The sequence below is a fragment of the Euwallacea similis genome, chromosome 14, assembly GCF_039881205.1.
Source record: "Euwallacea similis isolate ESF13 chromosome 14, ESF131.1, whole genome shotgun sequence".
NCBI classification, from domain to species: Eukaryota; Metazoa; Arthropoda; class Insecta; order Coleoptera; family Curculionidae; genus Euwallacea; species Euwallacea similis.
In genome coordinates, this window is record NC_089622.1 from 1380203 (window position 1) to 1395010 (window position 14808).

General features: G+C 35.2%; 4 protein-coding genes across 5 annotated transcripts; 2 read left to right on the forward strand and 2 right to left on the reverse strand.

Moving 5' to 3' along the window:
* Window positions 1–325: 325 nt before the first annotated feature.
* Window positions 326–8009, reverse strand: cdm (importin-13-like protein cdm). The gene is made up of 16 exons (XM_066396881.1): window positions 7642–8009; window positions 6884–7051; window positions 6678–6830; window positions 6477–6595; window positions 6291–6428; window positions 6043–6238; window positions 5772–5984; window positions 5275–5719; window positions 5000–5181; window positions 1771–1935; window positions 1529–1714; window positions 1339–1476; window positions 972–1203; window positions 763–915; window positions 537–711; window positions 326–484 (listed from the first exon to the last, which is right to left on the reverse strand). Exons 1-16 carry the CDS (start codon window positions 7792–7794, stop codon window positions 391–393), a joined length of 2910 nt encoding a protein of 969 aa, XP_066252978.1. The 5' UTR covers window positions 7795–8009; the 3' UTR covers window positions 326–390.
* Window positions 2401–4636, forward strand: LOC136413366 (dynein intermediate chain 2, ciliary). Its single transcript, XM_066396882.1, has one exon. It carries the CDS (start codon window positions 2444–2446, stop codon window positions 4634–4636), a length of 2193 nt encoding a protein of 730 aa, XP_066252979.1. The 5' UTR covers window positions 2401–2443.
* A 209-nt stretch (window positions 8010–8218) lies between the features above and the next one.
* Window positions 8219–14447, forward strand: omd (integrator complex subunit 5 omd). Of its 2 annotated transcripts, XM_066397338.1 has the most exons (13): window positions 8219–8549; window positions 8907–9099; window positions 9160–9285; window positions 9347–9582; window positions 9633–9768; window positions 9826–9905; window positions 9952–10099; window positions 10150–10305; window positions 10358–10864; window positions 13126–13331; window positions 13389–13676; window positions 13742–14053; window positions 14101–14447. In XM_066397338.1, exons 1-13 carry the CDS (start codon window positions 8319–8321, stop codon window positions 14323–14325), a joined length of 2844 nt encoding a protein of 947 aa, XP_066253435.1. In that variant the 5' UTR covers window positions 8219–8318; the 3' UTR covers window positions 14326–14447. The 2 variants fall into 2 exon arrangements, with proteins under 2 accessions (XP_066253435.1, XP_066253436.1); XM_066397339.1 differs by lacking the exon at window positions 8219–8549 and having other exon boundaries at window positions 8975–9099; window positions 9180–9285; window positions 14101–14444.
* On the reverse strand, window positions 11147–12286 carry LOC136413662 (uncharacterized). The gene is made up of 3 exons (XM_066397344.1): window positions 12129–12286; window positions 11796–12072; window positions 11147–11736 (listed from the first exon to the last, which is right to left on the reverse strand). The coding sequence occupies exons 1-3, from the start codon at window positions 12180–12182 to the stop codon at window positions 11318–11320; spliced, it is 750 nt and encodes a 249-aa protein (XP_066253441.1). The 5' UTR covers window positions 12183–12286; the 3' UTR covers window positions 11147–11317.
* Window positions 14448–14808: the final 361 nt, after the last annotated feature.

A 14808-nucleotide genomic window follows, 5' to 3' on the forward strand; every position in this document is an offset into this window, starting at 1 on the left:
TTGATTAAATTGATTTGTATGCGATGTTTTGTCGCGGATACGTCGAAAATAAAGATATTTTGATAAACTTTTTGAAACTTGAATCGCATCCCGGTAGCAAAGAAAAAACTTTACCATTACCATTACCATAAAATGTGGATTTTTGGGTAGTTCACTTCTTAAAAGGGTAAATAATAGATCGTTGAAAAGGCAATTTGGGGCAGATTTCGATTTTGAATTCAATTATAAGACCCACTATGTACATTGTGCAGACTTTACTAAAGGGAATAAAGCAGGAATTTCATAAATAACCTTATTACAGATGAACAATAAAAAGGCTTCTTACTTTTGTTTAAAATCACTTTTATACATTTCATTTTTTCTTATTTTTAACATAACCTGACTTATAATTTATGGTAAGGTGCTATCATGTTTTAACATTCCCCTACAAGTTAAGGCGAATTCTAATACCGATTGACAGAGTCTCATTTTGTTGGCTTTCTCCCTAAAAAATAATGTTCTTTGACTCTAGTTAATATTATCTTTGAAATACGCACCTTAACACTATTTTAATAAAATTGTTTTTTTGTTGAGCACTTATTCTTGGAGACGGAAAATTTTCTTGGGTTAAAAGTGAGTTCAACCACCGGCTTAAATTATCACAGTATTTCTTGTTTAATGCTAAAAGTATATCACTTAGAAGGTCTATACTCGAACGAGGGGTGGTACTTCCTGCAAAAACAATAAACTAGAAGGTTATACGGAATATCCCAGAAGATTTACCTAAATTTAAAAGTATTCTTAACACCAGGCTCTCTCCGTAAGTTTGCACTATATCTACTTGCGACATTTCCCTACTTTGGGTGATAAAATTCACTAAAAAACTGGAAACTGCTTTTACGGTCTGAGTTTCTGGTAAAACTAGGCATAATATAGCTGGAAAAAAATTTAAGCAGGACTTAAAAATGTTTTAATCCAGTGAACTTAAGTACCACATTGAAATAAAGCGGCGGTATCCAATTTATTGGCAAACAGCAGCTGAGGAACTTTCTTGATTAGATTCGTTAGCAGAATAAAAAACCCTTCCAAAAGGTCTGCTATATCGGACAGCTGATTTTTACTATTACTCTCAGAGCAAAGAAGTAATGTTCTGTTACATATTTCTTGTACTAGCTGCTGATTTATCGTATATAAGCCTGGTTCTTTTCCAAACAATATCAAAACCTGAAACACACCGAAATTTGACTATTTATGCATTTAAGGGCATTAGATCAAAGTACTGGTAAGTGTATCCGGTAGTTAAATGCCACAGAAACCAAGATATCAACCAATATGCGCGATAATTCTATCGAAACTTACAGTCTTAGCCACCACTAATATGTGCACCTGAGGACGATCTATGTATATTCTCACTATTATCTGCAGGATATCTTCTATTAAGGGCTTGCAATCATCTTTTAGAGTAGTTAAGACGTATTTAAACAACATGCTTAAATCCTATAGGGCAAAATCCTGTAAAATCAAATAATTCTCTTTTTTTCAAGCTTACCAACATTACATCCATATCATCACAATAGTTCTCGGCAATTTTCTTATAAAACGACATGGTGTTTTTCATTATAAGGTACACAGGCTGCTCCACGCTCAGCCCCGGCTCTGGTTCGATGTAAAGAGAGTTAAAGAGGGCTGATAGAAGTTTGAGGCGTGATATCAGAGACATTGCAACACTCGGAGACTAAAATAACGTTTTTTTAGTAGTTCAATGTGTGAAGTGTGGAGAAAATGCTTTACCGGATCCTGTAGAACTAGTTTCTGGATCTCCTCGAAAGTGGGAGCTAGAGTTACGTTCAGATATTCCATTACTCGATTCATGGGCATTATGCTTAGAACTCTACCTATACTGTACATCAGTCTTTTGCTATCCGTTAACTTTAAAGAGCCACTTTGGATGACTACCTGTAAACAACGAACTGCAGGATCTCGTAATTTCGAAGGTATAATCATTGACCTCAGATGATGTTTAATTTCCTTTTAATTTAGCATCGCATTCAAAGTGGAATTTAAATTTGTTATTAAGGCCGGCTAGTTTTTACCTGTGTATAATGATAATATAGAGATAATGTAAGGTGTAAAACAATGAAGGAGCCCTCGTAAAGGTCTCTATACAAATTGTGCAAAGTTGTCTTGGTAATATCAATATTGATTAAATAAAGAAAACAATTATTGGATCTATAGCCGCATTTCCATTTAATTTTACCTCTCCTGTTCTGTTAAGTGTTCTCTGAGAAAACGTAGCCCTAATTTTTTCCCTGAAAAATAGAATTCAACCAGAAAATCCTACCATATCGATAACTTCATAGATCTAATTAATTATCTAAATAAATGTTTCCGGTATCAATGCCTACAATTTAAATGTCATATTGAGTCGGCACGTTGCTCGTGTGTAAATTAAAAAAATCCCAAAATGCCCCTTGCAAAAAATGCCAAAGCATCAGTGTATACTCTCAAAAAAGTTGTGAAATCGAGCGCGGACACCTACGACGAACTAGAAGAATGGAAGAGAGGAAAGCAGCTTCTCAAACCGAAAAATCAGCTCGATCTAACAGAGCCGGAGTTGAAAGAAATCATCGCTAAGCAATTGTCATCCACCAAACCTGACCTACCAGATAGCTTGGTGGAATTTAATTTCGCCACAGGTGAGTTCGTGAGTTTACCCTCTTCAGGTAGCATGGTTATCGCCTACGAGGCCCAAGGAACATGCATACGCAAGGATTCTGATGAGGCGCAAATGCAAATGACCGAGCAGGGCATCGAAACTTTCGAAGATTCGTCAGAGTCGTCTATTGAAGTTGAAGCTCTCGCGCAAGTTCAAGAGGAAGCAATGCCTGAAGGTGAAGGAGAAAACGTTGAAGAAGGTGAGACGGTGGAGCCCAAGGATGAGGAAGCTGAAGAAGATGTTCCTAAACATGATAAACAAGATGAGGAACCTGAAGGGGAGGCTGAAGAAGGTGAAGGTGAGGCTAAGGTGGAAACGGCCAAGACGCCAGCTAAAGGAGGGAAGCCTCGGAAGTTGACCAATCAGTTTAATTTTTGTGAGAGAGCTACACTAACGTACAACAATCTAATGAGGGCTCAAGAGACGCAAACAGTCCCTCCGCCCATGGCCACCTTTTCAGCGAACGTTCTGCAATGGGTTATATACGACGATTATCAGAAAGATTTCGAAGCGCAAGAGCTCGAGAAGGAATTAGAAAGAGAGAAAAAAGAAAAGGAAAAAGCGCCGGTATCTCGACAGCCAGCAGTAAGGAAAACTACGGGTAGATCGCAGCTAAGCGAAGCTGTTCAAGGTAGAGTCCTGGACTGCTGGAAGGTTCTCGAGAGGATGATTAATCAAAACACTTATGACGACATTGCTAAAGACTATAGATATTGGGACGATCCTTCTGATGAATTTAGAGAGGAAGAAGGAACGCTTCTACCATTGTGGAAGTTTACTTATGAGAAAACCAAGAAAAACACTGTCACAGACCTCGAATGGAATCCCTATTACTACGACTTGTTTCAAGTTTGCTTTGGCTTTTTTGATTTCTTAAAGCCTACAATCGACGGCGCAGTATGCATGTTTACTTTGAAAAATCCTTCCTTTCCAGACTACATATGCATGACCGATTCGGGAGTTATGTGCGTGGACACCCACCCCAAATATCCTTACATGGTGGTCATAGGGCTTTACGATGGTAATGTGCAAGTGTTTAACGTGCAAACAACATGCAAAACTCCGGCATATAAAAGCAACAGCGTGAGAAACAAACATAAAGGAGTAGTGTGGGAGGTAAAATGGGCCCCAGATCTTCCAGACGGAGAACTAAATTTCTATTCGGTTGCCACTGACGGATTAATCAATAACTGGGTTTTGATGCAGAACGAGATGGTAGTGACTACCATCTTGACTTTATATTTGGACAATGAACCTGTGCCTGGACCTGACGGGACCCACCTTAAGGTGAAAGGCTGCGCCACCTGCATCAGGCTGCACCCCAAAAAACCTCTAACATATTTGGTAGGGACTGAAGAGGGGCAGATATTCAAGTGCAGTACTGCTTACAGTTCCATGTCGGTGTTTACTTACAACGCTCATTTACTTCCAGTAGACAGATTGGACTTTAACAGATATAATACCGATATATTTATATCATGCAGCTCGGATTGGAGGGTTAAAATATGGGAGGATAACCGTAAAGAGCCTCTGTTCGTTTTTGATTTAGGAGATCGAGTTGGGGACGTTAAATGGGCTCCGTATTCATCTACAGTCTTCGCAGCGGTCACCACAGAGGGCAAAGTGTACGTTTTTGACTTGAATGTTAACAAATACAAGCCGATATGCGTTCAGGCAGTGGTATCAAGGAGACGTAATAAACTGACCAGACTTTCATTTAACCCAAAATTGCCGATTATTATTGTGGGGGATGATAAAGGATGTGTGACAACATTAAAACTGTCTCCTAACTTAAGGATACCGTGCAAAGCACCAAAAAAACAACAATATTTGGATCAGCGGACTTTACAGTGTATGAAATTAGATAAATTGCTATCGCTCGTGAGGGAGCCTGTAACTTTGACTTTACCGGATGATACAGCAGGCACTGAGACGTCTTAAGCGGTGCATTATGTGATTTTGTAAAATATATTTAAATTTTATGAAATATGTTTTTATTACCTGAAATAAAATTATTTTATTTTATATATTTACTCAGCATAACATGACATGCTATATTGATACAATAAAGGAAAGTTACAAAATTTTATGATCATTCACGGTTGGTTTTTTAATATTGCGGTTTATAATTGGCAAAATTAAATGTTGGTAGGAATTATTGGTCGTACATTTTTAGAGCCAAATTATTAATGTACTGTTAACTTTACCTGCAAACTAAACTCCATAGAAACTTTGAAATAGCCTTAGTAATGGCCGGATTCTTGGCTTCTATGGAAACTAGCTTGATATTACATACACACTTACCTGTGCTGTAATTAGAATATGATCTACATAGGGCAGAACCAATTTCTGACAACTGTGAGTAATGTCTTTCAATGCTAATGTGGCACTCGTTGATACTTCTGGATTTCCTAGGCATGATATTACAAGAGGCAGGACATTCCCCAAAAGTTCAGGATGGTCAGTAAGCCACTCAGAATAGGCACCTAAATGACAAATAAATAAACAATAAAAAAAAGATACAAAAAGATAGAAAGACCGTAGGTAATTTTTTATCACTATTGAAAATCAAATTCTACCTATTGTTTCTAATGCTGTGCCCAAAACCTTCACATGCAAATCACTAAACGGGATTTCCTTTATAGTTTCCATCAATTTGGGCAGATATAAATTCTCCATTTCAATACTTTCTGCAATGGCGTAAAACGCATGCAAACAAGTCTCTATTTCATTCCATTTTGGTTGGCTTGAATCCCTTCTTTCCTTATTAAGAACTTCGTTCAGTTTCACGCTTAAAATATCCAGCATTTCCAGATTTAACGTATTATAGCAATAGATGTAAGTGTCTGCAATGTCCTGCCTATAGCAGCGAAATACCTCTTTATCGTCTAACGTCCAACTAGTATCATCTACTAGAGGAAGCATTGATTTCCTTAAAAGAACACATACTAATTCCCTGTAGTAGGGTTTGACCATTAGCAGTAATTTCGGGCAGTCGGCCGTGAAAAAAGATAGAATATCTTCCTAAAATTTCAGAATAAAATGAACAAAACTGTTGAAGTTACTGCAAATTTACTTGCAAAGTGTACCAGAAACCAAAGGTCATGGTACTGCTGGATTCATCAGTAGGATAAAGCCCAGGCAAATTTGTACATTTTAATATTGAACTGAAGAGGTCAAAACTAATCCTTTGCCCATCAGTATTACTAGATCTCAGGTTATCAATGAAGATTTTTGAATGAGAGTCTGCCACAGTAATAATAAGGCCATACAGATTAGTAATAACATCCTAAAAATTAATAAGCCTTTTGGTCTCAATTCAGTTGATTTTGGGATTATTTAATCACCTTATTTAATGAACTAGTTTGAATTTCAGTATCAATTATTTTCTCAAATTTATAAAGCATACTAGCCACAAATTTGGTAACATTATATGTGTACTTTGAAGTGTCCGGATGTTGCACTATGGCAGTTAGAGCCTCAACAGCCACTTCAGACAGTTCCATTTCCTCACCAGACAGACATTCTGGATCGCTTTTATTCCTGTAATACCACACTTTTCAAAACAAGATATTGGAATATTTGTAATATTCACCAATAAACGTAGCAAGTAAGATCAATTAAAAGATTGCAAATTGAGTCACATTCTTGTATATTCAAACCACCTGGTTGCATCCAAGCTGAGCCACATCTGGCTGCAGTTAGGTAAGTTGTTAAATTCATCATATCAAATCTAAAATATATTGAATAGTCTTTTTGCTATAAAAATAATTACAATTACCCTTTATCTGGGAGAGGCATCAAACACATTTCTACTACTTTCAGAATATCTTTTGATACCTCTTGGAGCACTGTTCGGACTCTGTTTCTTTGAACTCTAGATAAAGTTGTACTTTGGAACTGAAATGTGTTTCAAATGTGGTTTTCTCAATAGCTACTTTATTACAGGACACAATTACAATCCCATTAAAAATAGTCTTACCTCTTCAGGAATAACTGTTAAAATTTCAAGTAAAATCCAAATAACCCTCTCTGATTCAATAGTTGGTAAATTATGAGGTTGAAAACTGGACACCAGCTCTTCAAAAGCATTAGGCCAATGGGTTGGTATGGTGTGAATTACATATGCTGACAACTGCAACCTCCTCAATTTTGAACATATTAGTTTGTATGATGCAAAAAACTTACAGCAATACAAAGTCGATTTAACACAATTTTTGGCCCCATTGCATAGTTAACAATGGCCTCCAGTATTTTCTTTTTAAGATACTCATAGTGGTCTTCTGGGACTTCATCCCAGTGTTTCATTAGTTTGGTATGTAAGGTGGTGGCAGCAAAAAATTGCACCTGAAAATTCTGACCCAAAAATATTTACTTTTCATTTAAAAAATATTTATACAAAGATTAAATTACTGTAGAAAAGAGAAGAGCTGCACTATAAGAAATACTACTAGTAGTGCTTTGGTTTTTTCAATTTGAAGACTTGAGTTGCTTGAGGGCATTTGTGAATTTTATTTTTTTATCATTAGTCATTAAAACACTAAGAAAATTTTGCCAAATTTCATATCTTTTGGAAGAGCAACATAAATGAGTGCCTGCCCCAAGAACCCAAAGATAATATAACTACAGTTCAAGCTCTACTCCTTCCATGCTGCACATAAACAAATGCAGTAAAAGCACTAAAATAAATGAAAATTTAAAACCTTCAACAGATAATGAGCAATAATATAATATGGATTTATCCAGAAAGAAAGCAAACTGACTCCAATAAGAAATATATATTTCTACCTATATATTATTATACACTATCTATTATTGGCTTTCTGTACATAATACAGAAAATGCTCACAGTTATAAGGCTGACTAAACTAGGAAAATAACAGAAAGTATAACTAATAATTGAAGAACACAATTTGTATAGTTCTAATAAACAAATTTTCATTTACCCTCTGAGGGTCAAGAAGTTCCCATACAAAAGACCAAGCTTGTCGCGAATTTTGCGCTTCATTGAGCCACTGATGAGCCTCCGCTTGTTGGTTTGCCTCGGCCCTATAAAACAGCGCGACTGCTTCTTCCAAATTTTGCACTGTAAATTCCATTATTGAAAATCAGTTTTTACAAGATCAATACAAAAGGCCCTTATGTAAATGAAGGGTTTATCTGGGCCTAATATTAATAGCAATAGTTATATTTCTTCATTATTTTCGTTCAGTTTCTTTGGGGAGACCGATTCCGAAGTAGAAATTACTTATTTTATTATTTATTATTAAATTAAATTAAAAAGACCAACATTAACAAACAGCTGATTGTTGACATCGCTTGCTTGTCATTAACAGCATATACGTCAGCCTGCTATTTTTTAAATGAACCTCTAGGGCTTTTTGTTTAATAAGCTATGTTAATAGAGCAAAAAGAGTATAATTTTTACATAAAAACAGTTAAAAATCAAAAAATAAAAAGTCAAATCATAACATGATCCTAACCTCAAACATTTTTTATTTAATAATTTTAATTTATTTTCAAAATTTATAATATAAAAAAAATATCTGTTAAAAATAATCTTTTCTATCCCATTTATCTAATTTAATTCGTTGAACCATCAGCTGTGGATACAAAGCAAAAGATGATGTCTGAAGAGTGTCCCGTGGTTAGAAATGCGCCCCAGCAAGACCTGTTAAATGAGTTAAGAACTTTCATTAAAGGCACACGTAAAAAGGAGAAACAAATATCTGTGGAATTGACAAAGACGGCTTTAATATTGCTTCGAAAACTGCCCTCCAGCAGAGGAGCAATTTTTGAATACTTTTGTACTGTGTTTGATGCTGCAGCTTCTCATTATATTGAGGCAATAGAGGTACATATTTAGTGAAAACCATAATAAAATCAAATTTATACACATGCAATTTGTCCCTTAAAAGGTTGCCAACCAAAGTTAATATATGAAAAATATGTTATTTAAAAAATAAAATATGGAATATGTTCCACAGTGTAAAAATAACAAGATACGACAACAATATTCTTTTGGAGTTTATCCATCTCCTCCTTTGAACACAAATGTGTCACAAATTTCCTTACTAAATGCTAAGTGCAAAAGTTACAGATTTTTTTATATCCCATATCATACCAAAAATATTTACAAACAGCTTTTTGAACAAAACCATAAAATATAGTACTTTCACATTCACCTAGGCTATCTTTTTATCTTTCCTAGACTGAAATCAATACAGGCAAACCTTCAAATCCACCTGAATCAGACGAACTGATTGTATCAGATATCCATGCTGCCTTGGTAACTTTAATTTCAGAAAACACCATTTCCTGGGCACCCACTATAAGTACCTGGTCATTGGAATTATTGGGTGAAATTTCAACCAAATATTCCAGAAGAGCACATATCACATCTAGTAAGTAGTTATCTAGAAATTTATCAATGTATATATATGTGCAATTTTGTTTAATTTTAGATTTAAATGAAACATTGCAGTTGTGGATGGCCTGCAGAGCCACTAGGACGTTGGTTGATATAAACACAAAATGTTTATCTAGTCTTATTCATTCAGATACAGAAAGTTGTATTAGTGCATTATTAGGTAAAACAATCTTTTACAGGAATAAGTAAGTGATGATCTTAGAATGAAACTGTTGTTTCAGACACTTCAGTGAAGCATTCGCCAAATTTTGATTGGGTTGTTGCACATGTGGGAAGTTGTTTTCCAAATACAGTAATCACTCGTGTGTTGTCTGTTGGCTTAAAAGATTTTTTACAAAATAGATCATATGATCAAATAAGGAGCTCTCCAAAATTGAAATCTGTTGTGGGCATTTTAGGCCATTTAGCAGGCAGCCATGCTAAAGATATTAGACAAGCTATAATAGAAGTGTTTATGGTACTAAATTTTGTTATTTTATGAATTTTGTGTACCAAATTTCATTTTAGTGGAGTTTAAAGGAATCTTTCTCAGACTCTGACTTAATCCGGGCTCAAAAGAAAGCTACAGTCCCATATATTTTACAGCTTGTTTATTTATCAAATACTTTACTCTCCTCCATCTGCAATGAGACTAGAAATATTCGTAAGTACTAATTACACATTTAAAACCATGAATAGCTAAAAACAAATTGTGGTTTAGTGACTGTTGATATTATTGGGAAATTGTGCCATTTAACTGATGACTGGATCAAGTACTTTGGAACTCCAGAAGCTTTGGAGGTATGCAATATTAAAACCACTTTTAAAACTACTAATGAACTTTTAGGATCATCTAGTCTCTCTCATATTAAAATGTGAAACTGGAGGAGTGCAGATTCTTAATTTAATCATGAGTTGTGCTCAAGTGACCAAGTTGAAAGGTTGCAATGACTCGGTGAAAACGGACATTAGAGGAAAGGCTCTAGATTTGTTAGGTTAGCTTTTCCTAATCTATACACTAGAAATTCTATATTTGTGATTGTAGAGACAATTCTTCAAGATATGGAGGAATCAGTAAGACATGCAAATCCAGTTGAAATACTGTCTTCTTGTGCTAAAAACGTGCTTGAAATCAACGAAATGCTTTTAAGTCCGAGTAAAGTTGTTTCAACAACTGCGTTTCGCTTGGTTTTGTATTTGGGTATTGATCCATTTAAAGTTAAAAAATACTTATTTACAAACAATTATTTTAGGGCGTATAAATCCTTCAGTGATAGTAAACTCCGTTACTTATTTATTAGAATACGCGACAAGCCCTGATCAGTTGGCGTTAATCATCAAACTTTTGACTAACGAACTTGTAGATAAAACTGTGCAAGTGTACGCCGATAAAGGGGGTCATTTTTCGGTAGTGCTTGAACAAATTTTAAGCAGAAATATTCAAAAATATTCCCAGTCGAACGAGGAAACTCTTGATTTATCTCAAATGTGGACCAACTTACTGATACTTTTAGAATGGGAAAAAAATGGCAAAGTGTCGCTTTTGGCCTCTTGCGTCATATCCCGGGCGTTGGAAGAGAATTTTATCAGTTTAACTTCAGTTTTTTCAAGTGAAGTTCATCATATGCATATTATAGCAGAAGTATTGGATAAGACGGAGATCCCGACATTGAATGCCTCATATAATCCGCCTATTAGAGTTATACTGAATTTGACGCAATCCGCTGTAAACTACTTTTTTGCGTGCTGTGCTAGCGAAGGTAAGTTAATATTATAGGGGGTTCAAAGTTAATGTAAAACATTCTATGAGGGTGTTTTACGTCTAAAAATGTGGCGAGAAGTTCACATGAACATAGATCTACAAACGCTTCGTCACTGTGGTAAAAGATATTTCGAAACTTATTGCTTATAGCTCTTATAGCTTTTCAGTTATTTAATTTAAATTTGGAATGTACAGGGTATCTGATTTTATTTGCACCTTACATCGATAGTTAAGGAGTTTATAAAAAGTGTCCATGACTTATTTGCAAAAAAACGTAAAGAAAAATTAAAGATTTGTTTTATTACAAAAAAAAAAACATTAACTATGCGACTAATCTATAGAAACTTCATTTTTCCAAAGACGTTCCTACGATGATTACATAATGAAGACAAACATTGGATATTTAATAGATTCAATAACAAGAGTGATTAAATCTGAATAAAATATAATTTTAAAGAGCTGCACACAAAGTAAATTCTGCAATATCCTCGGTTGCATCTTTTCCTGCGTTCTTCAGCTCATTAACAGCGCAAATTTCCAGATTGTCAAGCAGTCCAGTGATGAGTGCAACAGTCTTAGTAGCGTCTTCCGCTATTTTGGCAGGAACTTTCACAGCGTCTTCGGCAATAGTTTCTGCCAGTTTGGCGTAACATTTGGCCTTAGCAATTACATTACCCGAGCACTCATCAATTTGTTGATCAATAGCGTCCAAGTCTTCAACAATCTTTTTCAAATTGTCTAGGATATCGTTGACGTACTTTTGAGCTTGTACCACCTGTTTGTTCAAACAGTTTTCTAAATCGGAGGTCAGATTACTTGGAATGTTCCCGAAGTCTGTTACGATATATTCGCAATCAGTTATGTCTATTCCTATATGAAATAAATTGAAATTTGATACAGCTGTTTTGTAATTTATATAGTGTGCATACCCTTTTCTTTAGCCTTTTCAACCAAATCGTCTAGCTCCTTCTTGAAAGGAGCTAAAACTTTGTCAATTTCACCATTCGCTGATGCTTCCAACTCGGAAACTTTCGCTAGTACAGTGTTAAAGGCGGAGTTTACTGCGTCTTGAGCTGTTGTTATAGCAGCATCTACCTTCTGTAACATCTCATGCAAGGCTTTTTTGACATCGTCTTTGCCAGATTGCACAGCATCGTCTGAATTATGTAACAGTGGGCGAGCCACTAAAGGTGAGGGTGGGATTTGCTGGAAATGTAGATTAATTTAATTGTAAATTGAAAATTTGTTTCATTTTTACTTACCTTGCCAAGGATAGTTATGAAAAGCGTAAAGAAAATGCAAATTTTGAAGAACATCTTTTTTAAGTTTTACTTGCTCAAGTGGGTATATGAAATTGTATTGCGGAAAATTGAACTTATTAAGGATACCAGGTGGTGTGATCTCAGAATGGCCTGTTTTACTCATTTATACTCTCTCCAAACAATAGCTGAGATTTTATTTAAAGATAGCCTGTTTTAACATATGGGAATTATTAAATGGGATGTTTCACAAGTAATTGTTTGGTTGAGTGGTTGTAGTGTTGGAATTTTTGAGTGTTTTTCATTGCATACACGTATGCCAGAACACATCAATTAAGGAGCAATATTATATCTCAATGTGGCAACATTCGTACGCGCAAAATGTTTTTTTCGCAAAATTTAGCCACAAAATTTTTTTACTTGAAATTTTGAATGTTTTTGTCGAAGCATTGTTGTAATAAATAAGTGTAGTTTCCGAAATAACATTTGACTATGATATCATAGGATTTCCTCTATGTTAATCTTTGTAGTCAAATTATATTAAATATTTGGGTATTACCTACCCCTAATTTCCATGGCCCAGACCGATAGGATGCATGCAGAGAAAATGAGTAGCTTTAGGAATATTTTTGGATTTTCCCAAATACTGTAAATAATATGTACTTGAAAATGTTTAAAATTAAATATCCATTCCAAGCTGGCAAATCTTCCTTATATTCTTGATCATTGGAAATTTTGCTATGCCCATTTTTTGATGATTTACTGTTTTTAGCATTCTTTGAGTACTTTAGACACCCTCCTATTGATTAATTCCAGGTTGTCTCGTAATTTTTATCACATCAAATCTTAATCCCACCAATGCAATTGTTATTGATTATAATGTTTTATTTCTCTGGGAGCATTATTGGGATTTGAGATAACTAATTCAATAGCCTAATTTTCAATGTCTTTATTGGTATTTATGGTATATTAATGAAACGACAAATCATTTTATTTCTAGGAACAACAGTGAAACTATCAGGCTGCAAAAAGGCTTCCCAAATTTTAAAACGTCTTTGCATCTATTCAAAAGTAGCAAAAGTACTAGCGTTACGAGAACTGCTGGAACGAGCTCTATTCCGAAGTGACAACGTTTTATTCGGTGCCAAAAACAGTGTTGTGCACGATAGCAGCGAGAAAATGCTCCTGAAACAAAATAAAAATATCGTAAATAGGAAAACTAATTATTGTCCTTTGAATTTTTCATAGATTCCCGTATTTTAGAACAAAACGATACCATTGACAAAACACTCCACGGTTTTCAATGGTGGCATCATCGGGTTAGGCAAGAGAAAAGCATTCGTGGAGAACAATCATTCGCCGGATGTAGTGGCAGCAAATACTATCGAATTAATCTGCGTATTAAAAGCTTGTTGTTCCTTGCCAGAAGGGAACAAGTATTCCGAAATTTCTTTGGATAGCATGACCCTACTGTCTTTGCTTTTAGTGCAATTTGTCAGTCCCGATGTTATGTATAACGGACTGCCTTGGCCTGAAGAAGAATTTTCTAAAGTATGACCCATTTTAAAATTAGGGCTATATATGAGTGTTCAAATCAATTTAACTCTACATTTTAGGTGACGATAGAGCGTGATTTGTTCATACGCAGAATATTCACAAACACCCCCTTGCTTTGGGATCTCCTAAGTTTCGTAGCAGTATATCGTCCAGCGCTATGCTACTGTTCAGTATTAATACGAGCTTTAACCGCAACACTGATCCATCAGTGGAAGAGCATGGGTGACCAAAGCCGTGAAAGCGGCCATGAAAACTACCTCAATCTCCTTGACACCACCATCAAAGTCATTGACGTCATGTCTTTAGGCCAACTGCTACCGCCTCCTCTGTGCAATATCCGGGATGTATTGCCCTCTCTGCGTTGTTTTGAGGTATTATTTTTGTCATTATTTACTGTAATTTAATGATTAAGTTCCAGATAGTGGATATTTTACGGGATTGTATTTGGTGTTATATGAGAGATCATATTCCGTCCCCGGCGTTGTTTGGCTGCGACACCAATGGGATTCACTGGAGGGATCCCATAACAGCAAGACCCCCTGAACGTTACACAAACACTTTACGGATAATAATGCAGAGGAATATTGAGAACTTAGGTCATATGTATTCGCAAATGTTCATTAATATTCCAAGAAACGAATAAATTTTAGCGATTCATTTTGTTTTTAAGTGTCTTATCAGCTGGAATATTGTCACAGTTGTGAGTGGATGAATTCAAGTTCTATTTATTGAACTTTTGACAAAATTCTGAGACATGAAAATTTCGCGAGTGTTTTCCAAAAGGACATATCATGTATTATATTTCTCGCTTCTAAGTGAATTGTTTTTTTTTGTACGTAGCAGCATAAAATTGCTATAAATTCCTAAAGCAAGATAAGATAAAATTGGTAACATTTTTTTATTTCATGATTTTTTTCGAAATCAACCACAGTTACAGGGTTCAAATTGATGTGTCTAGCTAGAGTGCATACGATAACAAGGTAGAGTAAGTGGAAAACAATTAGAAAACAAGTAATGCTTGACGTTATTTCAAATCATCTCGTTAAGATATTCCTGAAGTTTTTGAGGTTGATTTTCGTGAAAATACAGCTTGTTTATTTACGTAGGTATAAATAAATATTTACTG

Coding starts and splice junctions, on each gene's coding strand:
- LOC136413366 (XM_066396882.1), top strand. CDS start 2,444: ATGCCCCTTGCAAAAAATGCCAAAGCATCAGTGTATACTCTCAAAAAA.
- cdm (XM_066396881.1), bottom strand. CDS start 7,794: ATGGAATTTACAGTGCAAAATTTGGAAGAAGCAGTCGCGCTGTTTTAT. Junction 1,936..4,999: donor ATATTCTAATTACAGCACAG/GTAAGTGTGTAT, acceptor CGTTGTTTACAG/GTAGTCATCCAAAGTGGCTC. Junction 1,204..1,338: donor TATTAGTGGTGGCTAAGACT/GTAAGTTTCGAT, acceptor GGTGTGTTTCAG/GTTTTGATATTGTTTGGAAA.
- omd (XM_066397338.1), top strand. CDS start 8,319: ATGATGTCTGAAGAGTGTCCCGTGGTTAGAAATGCGCCCCAGCAAGAC. Junction 9,100..9,159: donor AAGAGCACATATCACATCTA/GTAAGTAGTTAT, acceptor GTTTAATTTTAG/ATTTAAATGAAACATTGCAG. Junction 13,677..13,741: donor CTGAAGAAGAATTTTCTAAA/GTATGACCCATT, acceptor TCTACATTTTAG/GTGACGATAGAGCGTGATTT.
- LOC136413662 (XM_066397344.1), bottom strand. CDS start 12,182: ATGTTCTTCAAAATTTGCATTTTCTTTACGCTTTTCATAACTATCCTT. Junction 12,073..12,128: donor TCATAACTATCCTTGGCAAG/GTAAGTAAAAAT, acceptor CTACATTTCCAG/CAAATCCCACCCTCACCTTT. Junction 11,737..11,795: donor TGAAAAGGCTAAAGAAAAGG/GTATGCACACTA, acceptor TATTTCATATAG/GAATAGACATAACTGATTGC.